The sequence below is a fragment of the Oreochromis niloticus genome, linkage group LG3 (genome assembly GCF_001858045.2).
Source record: "Oreochromis niloticus isolate F11D_XX linkage group LG3, O_niloticus_UMD_NMBU, whole genome shotgun sequence".
NCBI classification, from domain to species: Eukaryota; Metazoa; Chordata; class Actinopteri; order Cichliformes; family Cichlidae; genus Oreochromis; species Oreochromis niloticus.
In genome coordinates this window covers 27,093,243-27,111,214 of record NC_031967.2, presented here as the reverse complement: position 1 = coordinate 27,111,214, position 17,972 = coordinate 27,093,243, and the positions used below count along the sequence as shown (strand labels likewise).

The 17,972-nt window shown below is 38.1% G+C and overlaps 2 protein-coding genes across 3 annotated transcripts; one reads left to right on the top strand and one right to left on the bottom strand.

Moving 5' to 3' along the window:
- Nucleotides 1–529: 529 nt before the first annotated feature.
- Nucleotides 530–11,062, top strand: LOC102082741 (kelch-like protein 33). Its single transcript, XM_005459275.4, has 7 exons — nt 530–610; nt 1,119–1,847; nt 3,622–4,064; nt 4,919–5,161; nt 5,243–5,493; nt 8,561–8,731; nt 8,914–11,062. The coding sequence occupies exons 2-7, from the start codon at nt 1,199–1,201 to the stop codon at nt 9,440–9,442; spliced, it is 2,286 nt and encodes a 761-aa protein (XP_005459332.1). The 5' UTR covers nt 530–610; nt 1,119–1,198; the 3' UTR covers nt 9,443–11,062.
- A 919-nt stretch (nt 11,063–11,981) lies between these two features.
- Nucleotides 11,982–16,599, bottom strand: ltb4r (leukotriene B4 receptor). 2 transcript variants are annotated; one of them, XM_013277283.3, is made up of 4 exons: nt 16,449–16,599; nt 15,201–15,725; nt 14,278–14,545; nt 11,982–13,735 (listed from the first exon to the last, which is right to left on the bottom strand). In XM_013277283.3, the coding sequence occupies exons 2-4, from the start codon at nt 15,671–15,673 to the stop codon at nt 13,505–13,507; spliced, it is 972 nt and encodes a 323-aa protein (XP_013132737.1). In that variant the 5' UTR covers nt 15,674–15,725; nt 16,449–16,599; the 3' UTR covers nt 11,982–13,504. The 2 variants fall into 2 exon arrangements, with proteins under 2 accessions (XP_013132737.1, XP_003454831.1); XM_003454783.5 differs by having other exon boundaries at nt 11,983–13,856.
- Nucleotides 16,600–17,972: the final 1,373 nt, after the last annotated feature.

Sequence of the window (17,972 nt, the reverse complement as noted above, 5' to 3'; positions counted from 1 at the left end):
TGACTCAGCCTATGCTTTTCAGAATTGTTGACTTTTCATCAGCTATTAGTGTCAATAATGCACAGGAAGGAACTTTCACAATGACTGCACCAAAAATGTTTTCAGGAACTCTTCTTCTCTCTCATTCTGTTGCGTAACAAGTTTTCAACATGGATGTTAAAAACTGAACTAAACACATAATGAAACAAATATTATTGTTTTTTGGGTTAATAGATTTTCCTGATGTTACTTTGAGCACAATTTAAAAAACTTATGCTGGACATAGTGAGAGAGTGTTTTATTTATACTCATTAATGCTTTGTCAGACTTTAGACACAGCAGTAATGGCTGTGTTATTGTTGTTATTTAAGGTATTTGGGCAATACTATCTTCTCAGTCTTCTTTTTCACCTTCAGTCCCTTCATGTAATACTTCAAAATACTTCACTTCATGTTGAACTTTTTTAAGCAGGCAGTTCCTGAGCGTAGTGGAAACTTCTTGTAGTGTAGTCTTTATAGTGTCAGTGCCATGCTATAATTAAACCTGCTCTAATGCCTTGTGCACCCCACATGCTCACAATGCCACTGGTCAAAGTCACTTGTTCCACCCACACTGCTAAAGGAAAAGCAAGGTAGGTGCCTATGCAGAGTCTTAATCTAAAATAAGATATTAACCAATTGTAATCAAGCAAGACTCGTCTTAGTACAAAATTACAATAAGTCGTATGCTGCTGGTATTTCTAATATCTCGTGGGAAATTGTTCTTACGAGGACGTTTACTGTCAAAATGAACTGTAAGTTGTTACATGTTGAACTCTGTGAACAGGTGCAAGAGACAGATGTTTGTGTCTTGACACATTCATGTATTACAGCATTGCTAATAAGTGGCTCACATGTTTTTGACCTCCTGAACTTAAAAGTTTGTCATGATACCAATATTGACACTTTTTTTTTAGGATAGGTTGTGTTTTCTTTGCGTAAAAGACACTTGAGAGGTCATGAGGACAATTGATGCATGTCTAATGTTAAAGTGAATAAGTATAGTGGCATTTCCAGGAATAGAGTAGTCACACTTTTCTAGAGTCTTTATTATTGACTTATCCTGACTCTCGCTGTTCTGCCTTTCCTCCCTTTGTACAGTGCACGTTGAATGTAAACATCTGGCGGTCTGCTCTGACACAAGTAACTCTATAAGGTGACAGTGCACACAGGAAGACATTATGAGAAGAAGTGGAGCAAGCGGAAGAGAAAGTGGAACACATGTGGACAATGGTGGCATAAAAGAAAGCTCAAAAACTATTCTTCAAACACCAAAGCATATACCAGACTCTAAAGCTCAAGAAACTCCTCACGGCCTTTCTTCATGTCTCTCAGAGAATTCTGGTCTTATCTCTTACAACTTCTCTTCACACTCAGACAGACTCTTCACTCACTTACACAACCTTTGCAAGGAAGAATTACTCCTGGACTGCACCTTTATCATTCAAGGAAAATCCTTCCAAGCTCACCGGCTTGTTCTAGCAGCTATCAGTCAAACCCCAAATGCATTTTTAGGTTCAAAAGAAATGCCAGGGCTTGGAGTGGAAGAAACTGCACAATGTTTGACACCAGTTGGGTTACGGGCTATCATGGAGTTTGCATATTGTGGACATGTGGCCATGGACTTGAGTAAAGAGCAGGTAAATGAGGAGGTTTTAAATGCTTCTCAATGTCTCCAGATGGAGAGGCTGAAAGAAAGTTGCATATCAAAGATCAAAACTTCTGCTGCAAAAGAGAGAGAGAAGAGCTTGGCTATCATCAAAGACATGTGGAAGAGAGGAGAAGGATGTGATGTCACAATACAAGCAGAGACTGGAGAGAAATACTCAGGTGAGGCCCAAACACAGTGCTCTTGGACATCCCAATTAGAAAAAAAAGGCTAAAATGGCATATGACCATAGCTTTATAAATCATGACACAGCAGTACTTGGACGGTATTACAGCAGATTTGTATTGGTAGGGATATTTTTCAACAGGGAAGACTGAGACAGTGATCATATATGACTTTACATGACTTTACAGTGGTGACAAATGAAAAGTAATCTATGAGGAATGTTCACTAGCTGACCAGTGTAGCTTTCGAGATTATGATGTAGGGTAATATGACCGGAACAAGGTTTAATCTCTTAACCCCCAACAATGACAAATCTAGAATTAGAATTAGAGCTGGGACTGATTTTAGTCACATGCTCAAAAGGAAAATCCTCAGAAACTAGAGTATGTTACTTTTCAACTTAAGTTCCATACGTTCATACTGGCATTAAAGTTTTTCTTTATTACAGTTTTCAATATAGTGCTTTGAAAAGATTTAGATTCTTTTAAATAAATAGTTACAAGAAAATTGCCAAAGCATTTATTTCAGATCTGCAAATACATACTGCCCTTCCTTTTTATTGTGATCATTAAAAGAGAAACAAATGCTGTTCTTAGATCTGGTCACATTTCATACAATTGTGGTCAAAAGTTTCCATGAACTCATTATGGGTTTGCATGTCATGATAATTTGGGAGTTTTTAATGATTTCTTTGAACTGATCTTTTCCCAGAGTGGAATCATTGTTTGACCACTCTTCTCGACTCTTATTTGATTGAAGTGGTAGACTTCAATCAAATTAGTTGGTTTGAGACCTGGCTTTTAATTATTTCCAGTAGGGTTGAGCTCAGGGCTTTAAGTTACAACACTCCATTTAAAGCATTACTTAAAAGTACTGTTTTATAGCATATAACATAGGGTGTTGTATGTGTAAAAAAAAAAAGTATATTGTGTATGAAGATGAATGTATGTTTTGTATGTAAAATCAAAAACTATTAACTGTAGTAGTCAGTCAGTGTAGTTGTACTGAAAGCAGTGGCATTATCTGTACACTCTGAAATGTACATCTGAACAGTATACAATACAGTATATTGTACTGTTGTATTATATCCAAAATAAATCTAAAATAAATTCAAACTTGTGCACCAAGTTCTTTTTTCCTTGAGTCACTAAAGACGCATGCTGCACAATCGTTCCACCCTGGGAAAAGAACAGTTCAAATAAATCATATAAAAGTCCTAAATTGCTCTGATATTTATGTACATGATGAATGTGTGTAAAATTCTGACCACAACTGTAGCTGGTGTGCAACTATTTTACTCATGATAATCGGATTCACAGAAAGGGTGACTGTACTTCACGCTCCTCCACAAACTTGTAGATTTCCTAGAATCCTTTTCCCAGAATAGTTCATAGTGTGACAGTCAGCTGTTGTTTATGCAGGTAAGAGAAATGGAATGCCAATAATGTCAACACAAAGTAAATTTATACACAAAATCATGTCATTTACTAATATAAGAATTTTTTTATTTAGCTAAAAATGTGTCATTTCTTGGTGACACATGCTGACCAGACATGTGCTACTGTAACAAGAAAAAAAAAAGACAAAAAAGCATGACATAAACAGAAAATGATCACCCGCTGTTGTTTTGAAGGAGAAAGTAAACTGGAAATGCATTTCCAGTATGCTAACACTAGGTGGAGTTAGAAACTTTTGCTTACCTTGTGTCTTTTCCTACTTTATCCGCATCTCTTTCTCTGTGACTTTTTATCATCTTCTGACTTTTCTCAGCACATCGCGTGGTGTTAGCAGCAGCAGGAGACTATTTCCGGGCATTGCTGTGCGGAGGGTTACGGGAGTCTTGCCAGGAAGTCGTGTGCCTGCGAGGTGTGTCGTCTTGGGTGATTGAATCCATGCTCTATTTCATTTATAACGGCCAGCTCAGACTGAACTGGAGTCGGATTTGGGAGCTTACAGATGCAATGCTTCAGTTCCAGCTGGAGGGGGCGCTTTCGCTGTGCATTGAGTTCCTGCAGGACAGAATGGACGAAAGCACATGTCTAGATGTGCTGGTCCTGGCTGACACCTACGGGCTGGTCCAGCTAGGGCAGGCAGCCGAGGAGTATATTGCAGCCCACTTCCAGTGCGTCTCTTATGGGGAAAAGTTCAAGGATATTCCCTTTCACCTCCTTGACAAGCTTCTTAAGAAGGACTCCTTGTCTGTAGAGAGTGAGGTAGTATTTTTATTTCTGATGGCCAGTCATTCTTTTTGTGTTTAGCTTAAATTTGTCATCATGTGTTCCTCCTTTCGTCTATCATATCTAACTATTTTTTTTTTAATTTCTCAATCATTTTGTCTGTTCCAAAAGTAATGCCAGGGATAACAACTGTTATCCATGTGCAATGCAATGGGTTTGTAATTCATTTCATTTTTATTTATATAGCATAAAATCACAGTAACAATCACTTCAAAGCAATTTATACTGTAAGGTAAAGATCCTGTTATAGTAATAACAAAAGGGAGATAACAACAATCAAACGGTCTCCTTTGAGCAAGTGCTTGGACAGTGTGAAGGGAAAAACTCCTTTTTAAAAGGAAGAAACCTGTGGCAGAACCAGAAACATACAGTAGCTTATAGGCTTTTAGCTTCACAACTAATGTGTTACTTCTGCTTACAGTTCAACAGCCTTATATAAAAGAACAAAAAAAATGAAATAAGACACATTTATATTCAGTGCTGTTTTGGGGGTCTTTACATAATTTATAACTGCAAAGTTTGACCATTAAAATATTAATTATTTGTATTTACAAATGGAAGAGAAAATACAATTGCTCACAAAATGTTGTGTAGGTGACATTGCTCACAATTGTACACCATCCAAAGTGCAGCATTCAGTAGTTGTAACTGAAAATATTCAGTTTGTATATGTGAAAAAAATATAAATTATTAACTCAAATTTAAAATGAATAGATTTTCTTCACGACTTTCTTAAGGACAGTTGGAGTAGTAAGCACAGGCTATTTATGCAATTTATTGTTTATTTTGCAAAATAATATTTCTAAAGCATTTCCCGTCTTTATAATTAGATTGTGGTGTTCAAGGCAGTAGTGAGCTGGGTGGAGGACAACCCTAAAGAGAGACTCCAATGCCTGTCCAGCCTGCTCCTTCATGTTCGGATCACACTCTTCAGCTATGCTGAACTTCAGGAGGCCCTTAGTTGCAGCATCTTACTCAGGAGCCCTGGTGCAAGGATAACACTGGTATCCCTCCAAAGTCTCATTGAAGGGGATTACAGAGGGCCTAAATATCATCCTCGCACCAAAAACCAGGTTGATACTTTTTTACTTCACTGATGTTTGGAATTCAATTAGAATTATGTCCGTTTAAGCAATAATACCACTTTTCTTTAGGTCCTGGTTTTGGTAGGTGGGGACACTGTTGATGATGAATTCATGAAGAGGGTTCCCAGCCAGACCCTGTGGTTTGCTCAACAGTTCCACCGTGGGCCCGGTTTAAGAAGGAGCATAGAATGGAAACCATTTGCAAAGTTTCCTGAACCTGCGCGATTCAGACACTGTGTCTGTCTCTTGAACAACAAACTGTATGTGTTGGGAGGACGAAAATACTATGGAGCACTGGACATCCTCAAGTCAGCAGTGAGGTTAGTGTTGTGTGGGTCACAGATGTCATACAGACATCAGAGCTGTTTGTGGTTGATTTTGCAAAAGAGTTCCTCTTGTACTTTGTACACGTGCTTGATATATAAACTGTCAAGATATTAACAGCTTTGTGTGAGTTCAGAGCTCATCAACAGCACAGTCGTTGGCAGAAGAGATTTTTTTTTTAAAGTGACTCACACAAACACTGAACTGATACATTATGCAACTTCCTCCTTGAATGAATTGCAGAAATGTGTGTGCATGTTTGCGTGACTGCTGTGTAAATTTAGTTAAATGTAGCTTTTTAATCTGTAACTGCAACTACATGTCTTGTACTCTCAGAACCTTCTGATCTAGTGGGATTTTCCTGCACATTCACATCTAGAGTTTACAGAAAAGACACCCCCCCCCAAAAAAAGGAAATATCCAGTGAGGTCCAGTTGTCTGGGCAGATCTGTATTGAATCAGAACCGTTGTTAATTGCCCAAGTTTAGCGAGAGAGAGCGATAAAAAGTGAGAAAAAAAACAAGTTAAAAATGAGAAATTATACAAACTATAGTGCAAAACTAAGTAGTGCAATGTGCATATGACTGAATGATATGAGTGGATTATTTCATCAGAGCGAGGGAAGTCTAGAGGCATAAATGTTCTTCAGGGATGTGAGCGCTCTGCAAAGATGTTTTATGCCCATTATCTAACCCTGGACCTTCAAAGGATCTGGATAGAGGGAAAATCAGTGCCTATGATCCATTCTGCAGACCTAATTGTCCATTGCATGCTGGCCAGGTAGTTGGGGTGGTGTAATGGTACGATTAAGATTTCTTTCCACACTTTGGGCAATGTTTAAACATCACGGCCTACCTCAGTACTATCGCTATCATGTCACAGTGGACCAAAATTTCTATGGAATATATGCAGCACCATAAGAGTGGGTAAAATAAGTATTTTACACGTTACCATTGAGATGAAATTCTCACCAGATGTCAATAACAAGCCTTCCAATCCATACATGCAAGAAACCATAGATTTTCATAAATTAGGTTGTGTAATAATGAGGAACTGTACTTTCTACTTCTTACATTTTCAAAACAGGCTGGTTACTTTAGGTTCAGTGGTATAACATAGCATTTATACTGGGAACTCAAAGTGGGCTGGAAGGAGTGCAGGTGTGTTGTTGTGGCTTCAATACTTCAGAGCATTTAGCTAGCAATACAGAAAAGAAGGACACTGAAGCAATATTAATTTCAAATCACATACTGGATCTATATAAGATTTGCTTTAATAGATCTTGTATTTTTATATTGCAAAGTGTCCTGCAAAACAAACTAAGCTATAGTTACTTTGTGTTATGCAAATGTTGCATGAAAATACTGGGTGGTGTTGTCCACAATAAATGGGTTAGTTTCCAGCAATGTGGTGAATTTATTATGAATTCACTTTATTTTTATTGGTGCACAGTGGCTGGTCAGTATTAGGTTACATCAAGTGTAGTAGACTAATTTGTATTTACACTGATCATGCTTAGATTAAGTCACTGAATTACACCGTTATACCAGCTTTATAGAGTCTTGTGTAAAGGTAATATACAGTATAGTGTCAGTGTAGGAAATAGAAATAGGTCAAGCTATCTTGTGAAACTGCTGTCTTGCTTTGCCCCAATTTCCTTTAAATTTGGGTGTTGTCCTCTTAAAACTTCTTGTGTATTGCGATTCTTTTCCCCATGCTGAGCTACTACACCACAAACTGTGGTTACCCCACATGCTAGATCTCAATTTTACCCCTGATTGTACTGATTGTACTATGTTCCTGTGTTGGTGTGGAGGGAAAGTACATGGCAACAGAAAAATAGTTATTTTTTTACTTTCTTTCTGCTGGTGTCATACATTACAGATTAAACATGAGTACATTAATTTGAGTTTAGATTTGAATAATAGTTACATTCTCTTATACTAATATTATTTTATTGCAATTTTAATATGGTTCAGTTACCTTTGCATAAAATCAGATGTTAGAATTTTCCTATAAGAAACGACTTTTGCTCTATTTTCCTACTTTGAGTACATTTAATAGTCTGTTCTTTCCCCCTTTTATTACCAGAATAAAGAGGTTGATTCATTACTTCAAATTTTACTGGCGTATTTGTTAGAGTCATGAAACGGCTGTGACAAACAGGATGTAGGACCCAAAATGCAGGACACTCAGAGGAGTAAACTCAAAGAGGCTGCTTTATTGCAGTTACAGGACAGAACTCCAAAACAAACAAAAATTAGAGACTAAAACTAAACGCTAAGAAACCTGGAGGCAAGAGACTAGTGATGAGGAGCACGGAGGGAAACACACACAGTATGAGGGGACGACACGACACCTACCGAGTGAAACACAGGCTAAAATACACAGATGGTAAATGGACTGGTTCTTATATAGTGCTTTTCTACTCATCTGAGCACTCAAAGCGCTTTATACAACTTGTGTATTCACCGATTCATACCAGCACATTTTTCTAAGTGCTTCATAGCTAACATTCACACACATTCATACTCCGATGGATGCATCGGAGAGCAATTTGGGGTTAGCATCTTGCCCAAGGATATTTAGCATGCAGACTAGGGGAAGCCAGGAATCAAACCACCAACCTTCCGATCAGTAGATGACCTGCTCTACCACCTGAGCTACAGCCACCCCACAGAGGGATAACAGGGGAATGGGACATAGTAGGAGTGCACAGCTGGGAGTAATCAAACACAACAAGAACAGGGGAGGCCAAACTGGACCCACTGACATGAGACACAGACAAAGTAAAACAGGAAACATATCACATAGATGCGGACTTGACAAGGGGATACAGCTGACAGGGGAGACAGAGACAAAATCAAAGTTCAATAAGAATGCAAAACTCAAAACACTGGGGCACCGACCCAGGACCGTGACAGTATCTATCTAATTTCTAAGTACAGAATATCTGTACTTTTTCCATCTCTGGCAATCAGAAAGCAATCCTGCCACTTAGTGCAAATTAGTATCAGCTGGCTCAGTCCTAACTGATGACAAGCACAATCCCATTTCCCTTAGGTTTGACCTGACACAGTGCAAATGGGAACAGCTCCCTGACATGTTGCATCAACGGGACTACTTCTCCGCACTGTGCCTAGATGGGAAGGTTTTTGCTCTTGGGGGAAATCACAATGACCATCAATACCACGATGCTGTGGAATATTACAGTCCTGAGGAGAACACGTGGAGGTGAATACATTAAGTTATGGCATTTTTTTTATTCATTGATATCTTATATCTTGAGCTCTTGTAGGAAGAATGTATTTGAAGCACTATGAAAAGGTTAGTTTAAGAGTTCTGTGTCTATCTTACTGGGACTAACCTCCCCCCCAACCCAATTTCCTTTTAATTTGGGTGTTGTTGTCCTGCAGGCTGGCTCACCCTCTGGACACAGCTGTTTGTGGCCATGCTGCAGCTGTTCTGGATGGGCAGATCTATATTTCTGGTGGTTCTGACTCCCATCACCATTGCCTCTCATCTATGTGGCGCTACCATCCTTCCCGTGGCTGTTTTCCCAGATCACCCATGACCGTGGGAGCAGGACGTGCAGGCCATACAATGTTAGCTTTAGGAAGGCGGTTGGTAGTAGCTGGAGGGCTACAGCCTCTCTGGATAGGCTTTGGAGATCAGCTCTTGTGTGAGCTGTATGACCCTACACAGGACTCCTGGTCCTCGTTTCCCACTCTGCCTCGAGCTCATCTATCACCAGGAGGAACTGTACTTGATGGTAAATTGTATGTAGTAGGAGGTTCTTCAGCAAACACAGCAAGGGATACCAAGTGGGTGCATTGCTATAACCCTAAAGAGCAATGTTGGGAAAACCTGGGTGCTATGCCCTACCCATATACTGATCTGGCAGCTTGTTCACTGCCATGCCCAGATGTGGTTAATCATCAATAAAATCTTTAAGTAGTAGTTGATTCTCTATACTGGTTCAGAGTGTTACATGCAAATCTGCTCGTGAAACTCCGGAGTCTGATAACAGAGTATTGCACAGTAGAACAATTTAAACTGATCCAGCAATGATTACATTTGCAAGCAGACAATAGGTTAGGTGTGGACCACATTAGTCAAGTCAAGCAGATTTTGATACTAATTCCTTCCATGAACCATAAAGGCTCTTGAAGCTCATCAGAAATTTTTTTGCCTTTTGTTATTTTTTTTTAAAATTCTGACACAGGTTGGCGCTAGCTTAACTGGTAGAAGTAATCAGAAGGTTTGTGGTTCGATCCCTGGCTGCTCCAGCATGCCAAATATCTTTGTGCAAGATACTAACTGTTAACTCTAAACATTGTTCTCTCCATGAATGGGTGTGTATGTTTGCTAGAAAGCACTTGCATAGAAAAACCATAGAAAAAAAGTTGCTTGTATGAATGGGTGAATGAGGCAAGTTGTGTAAAGTGCTTTCTGTCTAAGCTTAGAGTGCTCAGTTACAGTAGAAAAGTGCTATACAAGAACCCTTTCATTTGCCATTTACACTATCTGAAAATGTGCTTGCATAACCTAACACCATAAAATTAATCATTGAAACTAATGAGTCAAGTGTGAAAATGCAAGAGCAAAACATTTGCCGTTGAGCTCAGATTAGATGTGAATCTGAGCTCACTAAACTAAATGTTTTCCAAGTAATCATTTTGTATCTTGAGCAGTTTCAACCGAAAGCTTATCGATGCTGCCATCAAGTAGCAGCCAGTGCATTTCAGGTGCATGAAAAAGCATTTTCAAATACCACAGTGACACTGCTTCATTTAAAATACACACAGACACACAAATAAAAACAAATGTTTGTAGGCAGTGGATGTGATTATTTACCTTTTGCTAGTTTGAATCAAACACCCTCTGGCAGCACAAGCACACCAACATATTTTTGTATGCTCTTGCAAATATTTTGAGGTATTAATACATGTCATTATATCAAAGTGTACTGTAGTATATGAATGCACTAACTTTTCTGTTTAATAACATCACAAGAAGACTAATAAAAATGTCGTGGCATTGCACATGTATAAACTAATTCTAATTTAATGTAATGCTTTTTAACATATTGATCTGAGGCCCAGATGAACCCACACTTGTGATGGTAGGACACACCCATATAGGTCAAAATCACAGCAGGCCCTGTTAAGGCCGTAACATGTACAAGAGAAAAGACTCAACAAAGGAATTAAGATCACAGAGAATGCATCTGTATATGCTCCAGATTTCTGTGCTCCACCTCCGCCTAAAGATGCAATGAAATATTCATGTGAATTTACTGTTGTACTCAACTAATTCAGTCAGTTTGCAGAGAGTGTTGTCTCCCATTTCTAATGACTGTATATTATGCAAAACCCTGCACAATTGTGGACAGGTGCTGTTTCAAATGTGATTTCTATTTATGTTCAGTTTAATGGGATTAATGACATGTTAATCTTTAACTTTCATTCAAATGTTAAAAATACACATAAAAAAACAGACATCCAAAAGTAACTTGACATTTTAGTTAAAATGTTACCTACATTAAAATTTCAATAGTCCAAATTACACTAAATGAGGTCACAGAACAGTCAGTTTTCTGCATTGTGATACAGAATTGGCCTGTTTATCTGATGTTTCACACATCTTCTTCATATGCAGCTTCCCATCTTGAGTAACAGAATTAGGTTGCAAAAACAAACAATGAATAGCTCCATTTCTTTGTAGTCTGTTCTAATCATGCTATCTTTGTGACTGTTTTTTTCTTTTCGTGCTTATTTTCTGTTTACTGTTGATAAATCTTCTGTATCACAAGCTGTTTTTTGCATCTGGAAATGCACTGTTTGAGGCATGCACATTTGCAAAAAGGAAGTTTCTGTGTTTTTGTCGTCTTTGAAGTGAATTAAAGTGGTATTACTGAACACCGCTGTGACCTGAATTCTATGTTTAAGCTTCTTAGTCACAAATGAGTATTGATTTAGTAATGAAGAAGAAGAAAAAATAAGATGACAGCAACAAAAAGAAAAGTACATATAGTCAAGGCAATTTCCATTTAAACAGTTTCCCAGTGTGGTGTGACACACTATTTGTTTTGTTTTTTTATTGTACAAAATCACAATTGAAGCTACAGTTTAATTTAATTACATTTTAATTATATAGCACCAAATCACAACAACAGTTGCCTCAAGCCGCTTTTACATTGTAAGTTCAAGATCACATAGGTCAACAAAAGTGGGGAATGTTTCTCCTGGAGCATTCGCTAGCAGGGTCAGAACTTGGCAGCAACAAAACAGCACAGATCCATCCTGCCATGTCTTAGTGGTTTAGGCTGCTGGTGATAGTCATGTAATTTCCTCCACACACTTTGGGCCCCTTAATCACAAGTGTGCGTCTTCTAAAGCTAAATATTGTTGCTGACCATTTCTATCTCTTTATGATCAGAGTGTTACTGTCTTCTGATGGTTGCTTTCAGCACATCACAAAGCTCAAAACATCTCAAACTGGTTTATTGAACACCACAAACAGTTCACTGTACTCAAGTGGCCTTCACGGTCACCAGATCACAATTCATTAGAGCACCTGGGGAAGTGGCAAAACCAGGTCGAACCCAGCACCAGCAAGTGTGCTTTATTGTCTTATAAAATACCTTTCAGAATCAGATTTTCTGAGTTAATCCAGTTTGCATTGTTGTTGTGTAAATTTCTTAAATCTAAGTGAAACTCATTTCCTATACTATTCTTGATTAAGTTCATCTGACCATTTTTTTTTCTTTTCCTGTAACTGTACTGCTACAATCAAGTACACACGCTCAGGGTGAACAGGAAACAACATACTCTAACTCAACATAGCAAGTGTTTAAAACATAACACATTCTGCTACTTTTTTAAGTAGGGACCCAAACATCTTTGTAATACATATAGAAAATGTGTTTGTTCCTATTATTCACATTCATATTATGTATATTTTTGCTCTTACTTTATATATGTTTGCTTTATAGAAGGATTTAACCTCACTACTCAAGAAAAAAATGCTTGCTTTCTTGGTTTTCAATCAGAATTGTATAGCCCATATGTAAAATCATAAAAATAATCATGCTCCTGAGCAATCTGAACAAAATCTACAGCACAATTCAAATATATTTCAGTTCAAACTTGTCACCTATATGTTTTTGCTCAGAGAGAAATGATTATTAATAAAGGAAAATGAATCAGTTGTAACAAAACCATACAGTTAGAGGACAAAAACAATCTGTTTGACATTATTTGAAGGCCCTACATAAGTTACCAGTTGAGTAACAGTAAACAGTTTTGTGTTTCCAGGATCCTACAATGCCGGTAACCACTGATGTGTCACTCTTTGATGTCACTATGACTGCAACTCGTTTCCTGCAGAGGTGAGCACTTTTTGTTTTTTGCTCACCTATTTTATTGGGACTTTTGATGGTAGCCTAACAGCAAAATAACCACATACGGTCTTGTAATGCAGTCATTTCAGTTAGATGTTGTGAAAGAGAAGGCAGCAATGCACGAAACAGGGACAAAAACGGATGCTTTCGTGACATGTTTTTGATGCAATGTTCTGTTTGTCCAACAAAGCAACCAGTACAGTCTCACATATTAAACAAGCCATGTTTGCACAATAGGAGATTGGCAAACATTAAGAAACTTTCATTATTTTAACAAACTGAATTTGAGCTCACAGTCAGACTGTGTGTTGTGCGCTATAGAGAAATTCTGATTAGAATTAAAAATTACATCAAAAATACTGATTAAATTGTCCATTTCTGTACAACTGGATAGAATATGAATACACACACACAGACATACATGCAAAAAATATATGATACTCTGCAATGATTTGCTTCAGCAATACAAAAATATTATATTTACAGTATTTACTTTCTGGACTACTCCAGTTAGCTTACATTGTTAGTATATGCGAGTTTGGGTCAAATCAATTCACATTATTTTAAATGCTACAGTTACTGCTCAAAGGTGGCCAGAGTCTTTAGTTCAGGCGCATCAATCTCCTGCTCCACTGCACTCCTGCTCTCGCCTCTGTTCTTGCCTTTGAAAGGCTTCCCCATTTTGACAGAGAGCGTGTGCAGGACAGAGCTCTCATCTGGTGAAGAGCTGCTGCGGCCGCTGCGGGAAAAAGATGTGGTCCTGCTCTCTGAATTGGTACCCTCAAAGAGCTTGCCCATGAAGCTGAACCCAGCCTGGCGGATGTGTGAGCTGCCTGCAAACACATAGAGGATGGGGTTGACAGCGCTGCTGAAGTAGGCAAAGGCTGTAACGTTTGGACGGGCTTTTTGAGCAGCACCGATCACTGTCTTACTTCCCATCAATAAACCAATCACCTGAATGAGGAAGAAGAAGAAAAGAGGCGTAAATATTCTTGGGGGGAAAACAAAACAAAATTAACAAACAAACAAAAGAAACATTATACAACTAACAGCCCCATATGTAACTATCAAGTGTTATGGAAAGCTCCCCAGACAAAAACTACTGAGAATGGGGACTTTATGTTGGCTAAAGTAACTAACATTATAATAGTCTTGAAGACTTTTAAGAAGACACACACAAAAAGAAAGTAAATTGTTTATGAATTTTTTCCGTTATCAGTCAGAGCTATTAATGTCACTCCTGTGGTAGTATGAATTGAAAAATTTTGCTAGAATAACTGGAGAAGTGCAACATATATGCCTGAAGTGTTTACGTCTGGGTCTCACAGTAAGAGAGTTTTGATGCTGTCAGCCCAGTGTTAAATAGATAACACACCTCTATGATGTTGACAATGTGGTAGGGGAGCCAGAAGACTGCAAAAGCAGAGATGATGAGCAGAATCAGGCGACTGCTTTGTCCTTTACGTTGGAACATGGCACTTCGCAGGCGGCAGATGACAGAGGAGTAGCAGGTGTTGATGAGAGTGAAGGGCACCAGGCATCCCATAATAGTCTCAAAAATGTACTGGAAAACCGGATGAGCCACACTCTTCCAGTGGTAAGGTACACAACCACTCATGTTGTTTTTGGGACTCTTGAGAACACTGTCAGAGAATTAAAGGGAAAAGATTATGAATTCACCAAAAGGTACTACGTAAGAAAATGAGAGACATGACTCTGTGTGGATGTAGGAACTAAACTATGAGTCGACAACAAAGCAAAATAAAAAATAACTGTGACAGTTTGAGTACAGGCATAAATTTATAGGACCTTTTTAAAGTAGTTTGGGTTAGATGTTAGACTACAGTCAAAGCCGTTTTACAGTTTACTTAATACGCCCTTACAGTAATAATAAAATAATAATTTTAAAAGAAAACACTAAAAAAGTGAAAAAAAATATATGAAATATATATATATCATAAATTATATATGAAAAGATTGAAAAAATAAATATTTTAGAAATTTTAGAAATGAATTGTTGAAAAGATTTATCTGCAGGAGATATTAAAAATCAAATTTTCTTTTTTTTTCTTTATTGCGTGTTATTATAGGTGTATTACTTTCCAGCAGTGCTGTCTCTATGTGGAGTAGTTGAGATACACTACAAAAAGGTTATCTTTAAGGAAAAAATTACATTATCCACATGAGGCTCATGGGAGCAGATATCCATTAAGATCAGTTCACTTTCCTTCACTGATCTGCAGCAGTAAACACATTAATACACAAATGCTTTGAATGTGAAAAAACCTTTGGTCTCACCTGCGATAGAAAGGCATCGGCAGTGACAGCAGGAATGCTAAAATCCAGACTCCCAGCAGGAGAAACAGCAGGGAGCGCTTAGTTCTTATTTTCTGGGAAACAAAAGGCCTTGTGACAGCAAGGCAACGGTCCATGCTCATCAGACAAATAAGGTAGATGGACACGTACATGTTCACACTTGATAGGTAATGCACCAGCTTGCACGCTGCTGAGCCAAACTCCCAGCCTTGGCCTCCAGCTAGGTATCTTAGGAAAAAAGGTGCACTGAGCAGGACAAGAGCATCCGCAACAGCCAGATTCAACACCAACAAACATGTCACTGAGCGCTTCTTTACCCGGCAGACCACCGACCAAACAACAAACAGGTTCCCCGGAAAACCCAGTACAAATGCCAGGGTCAAGATGCCAATACCAATCTGAGCTGAGATCATCTGAGGGGCAGTGGAGTTGGTGGAGTTTGTGTTGGATGCCATTGAGAAAGTTTCTGAAGATGTTTAGTTCCAAAAGCTGTGAACTTGACTTAACCTTAAAAATAAATGAGAGGCAGGAAACAGGATATGTTGTGTTACGATTTGTGAGTACACTTTGTATCTGTGCTTCAAATATTGCACAACAGTTTGATTTCCACAACTGCATCTAACACAAGAAAAGTGTGTACACCAGAGCTGCTTTGAATGACCAAACATTTATTTAACCAAATGAAATTATTTGACAAGTTCCCATCAAAATGTGCTGAAATGTTCTAGTCTAGTCTAGTTCTTTCTTGCTCTCAAAGTCTAACTTTATCATTAGTAAATATATGAATGTACAAATCTTATGAAGGATAACAATATGTGTTTAATCAGTTTCGGTTATTGGAAAAATTGGAGAAACTTTTTATAGCACACAACAACACAGAAAACAAATACTCGGTACGCACTTATTTTTTGAACCACACCAAAACATCTGGGCAATTAAAGTCCAGTTGCTTCCTTTTCAAGCTCATTTGACCACCGTCACATCGATCACTGAGAAGCTATACAGAAAGCTGCAACTCCTCTGTTACAAATCAGAACCTAAGAGCAGCAATAAATATGGCAATCTAGAAATGAATGTGTAACAATGAATAAATAAATAATCTGGGAAACCTGTTGAGATTTCTGTTACTCTTTACATCCATATTAAGATTTTATTAGAAAAAAATGAACTTGCCAAACTCTGTAATGTCTAGTGGCTGGGAATCTTGTCATATCAAACTCTCATGCTTACCTTCAAATGGTGGTGTCTCTCTTAACGTCAGAAAAATAAATGCAAAAAAATAATATCCCTCTGTGTTACACCTTACACCTAACCTCCAGAGTTCCCTTCTTAACTCTGAAGATCGTGTGCGAGGAGGAAAACAGGTTTTTTAATATATTGAGTAAGAAGTGTCATGTGAGAGGAAATCAATGACCACAGGAAGCCAGCTTTGTGCTCACTCTGTTGCGAGGTAGCTGCTGTTCCTCCTACACTTTTCACTTTGTTACTGTATTCTTATTGGTGCACTGTGCTGTGTTACTGGTAGGCTTTATGGGAAATATTGACATGACATCTGCTGCCTATTGTGTAGCAATGTTTGCCCTCCATCCTTTCAGAAAACAGACTTGAATAAAGTTAATGAAATGCTAACATTAAAGCTTTTATGTAATTTTACATAGTTTATTGACATATTCATTTAGCAACTCACTGTAACTAAAAATAAATAAGGAAAGAAAAAACAAGGGAAAAGCCAGAGTACCCTAATATATTGTGAAATTGATGATCTCTGTTTTTTGTGAAAGAAGAGAAATCAGAAGTGTGAGTAAGTGGGGTGCGTGACGGAGGGGTATTCCGGTAAATGTTCAGTGTCTTGTTGATACATGATGTTTAAGTCACAGTTGTGTATAGTACAATTTCTCTTGCAACAGACTTTTTGGCAGACCTTTACAACAACTCTTACCACATAATCCAAATGTCTTAAGTTATTTAGGAGAACAGGACGTATCCAACTACACAATGACTTGTATTATGTGTCATGCTTTTGTCATGTTTTGATTAATTTGCATTGTTATTTATTTATTTTACAATGTTAAAAGAATCAAGAGGTATAAAGCTGTTGTGTAATAAACATTTACCTATTAAAAATGAATGAAATGATTACATGTGATGGGGAGGACTGAACATGCACAAGGAATAATCGCACACTCAGCACCAGTCCTTGGCTACATGGAGCAGTAGCAGCTTGCTGCTTATTATGTATCCTTCATCCTGATAGCGAGACCACAGGCTTGAAGTGGATGAATTTGGTTTCGCTGTAGTTCAAATGCCTGTCTTTGTTTATGACTTTGTCTTTTCTTTCTGTTCACCTATTTTCTGGTCACCTGTGTTAGATTGAATGGACATCAAGTGATCAAGGTAAATTATTTTCCTACTTTAGTGACTTTTACAGTGAGAGGAGTGTAACGGAGGTGCATAAGGTGTCTATGACTTTGCGCAACAGACAAGGCAATATTAGATGCTTGGACATAATGGATGCTTGTTAAGCAAATAAATTGTCTCTATCATGATCTCATCATTTTATCTTTACCCGCTTAGGCATCAAAGCCACTTGTTCAGATTTAAGTTTGGGTCACACTGGCTTCACGTTTCACTTTAGAACAATTTAGTGTACAGAAAAGATGATGGTTGAGTGAATCAGTGTAAGGTCCTCAGGGCTTGTGATGGCAAGTCTAAATGAAAACCCCTTCACCACTGCAGTTCGCAGTTGATATGAGT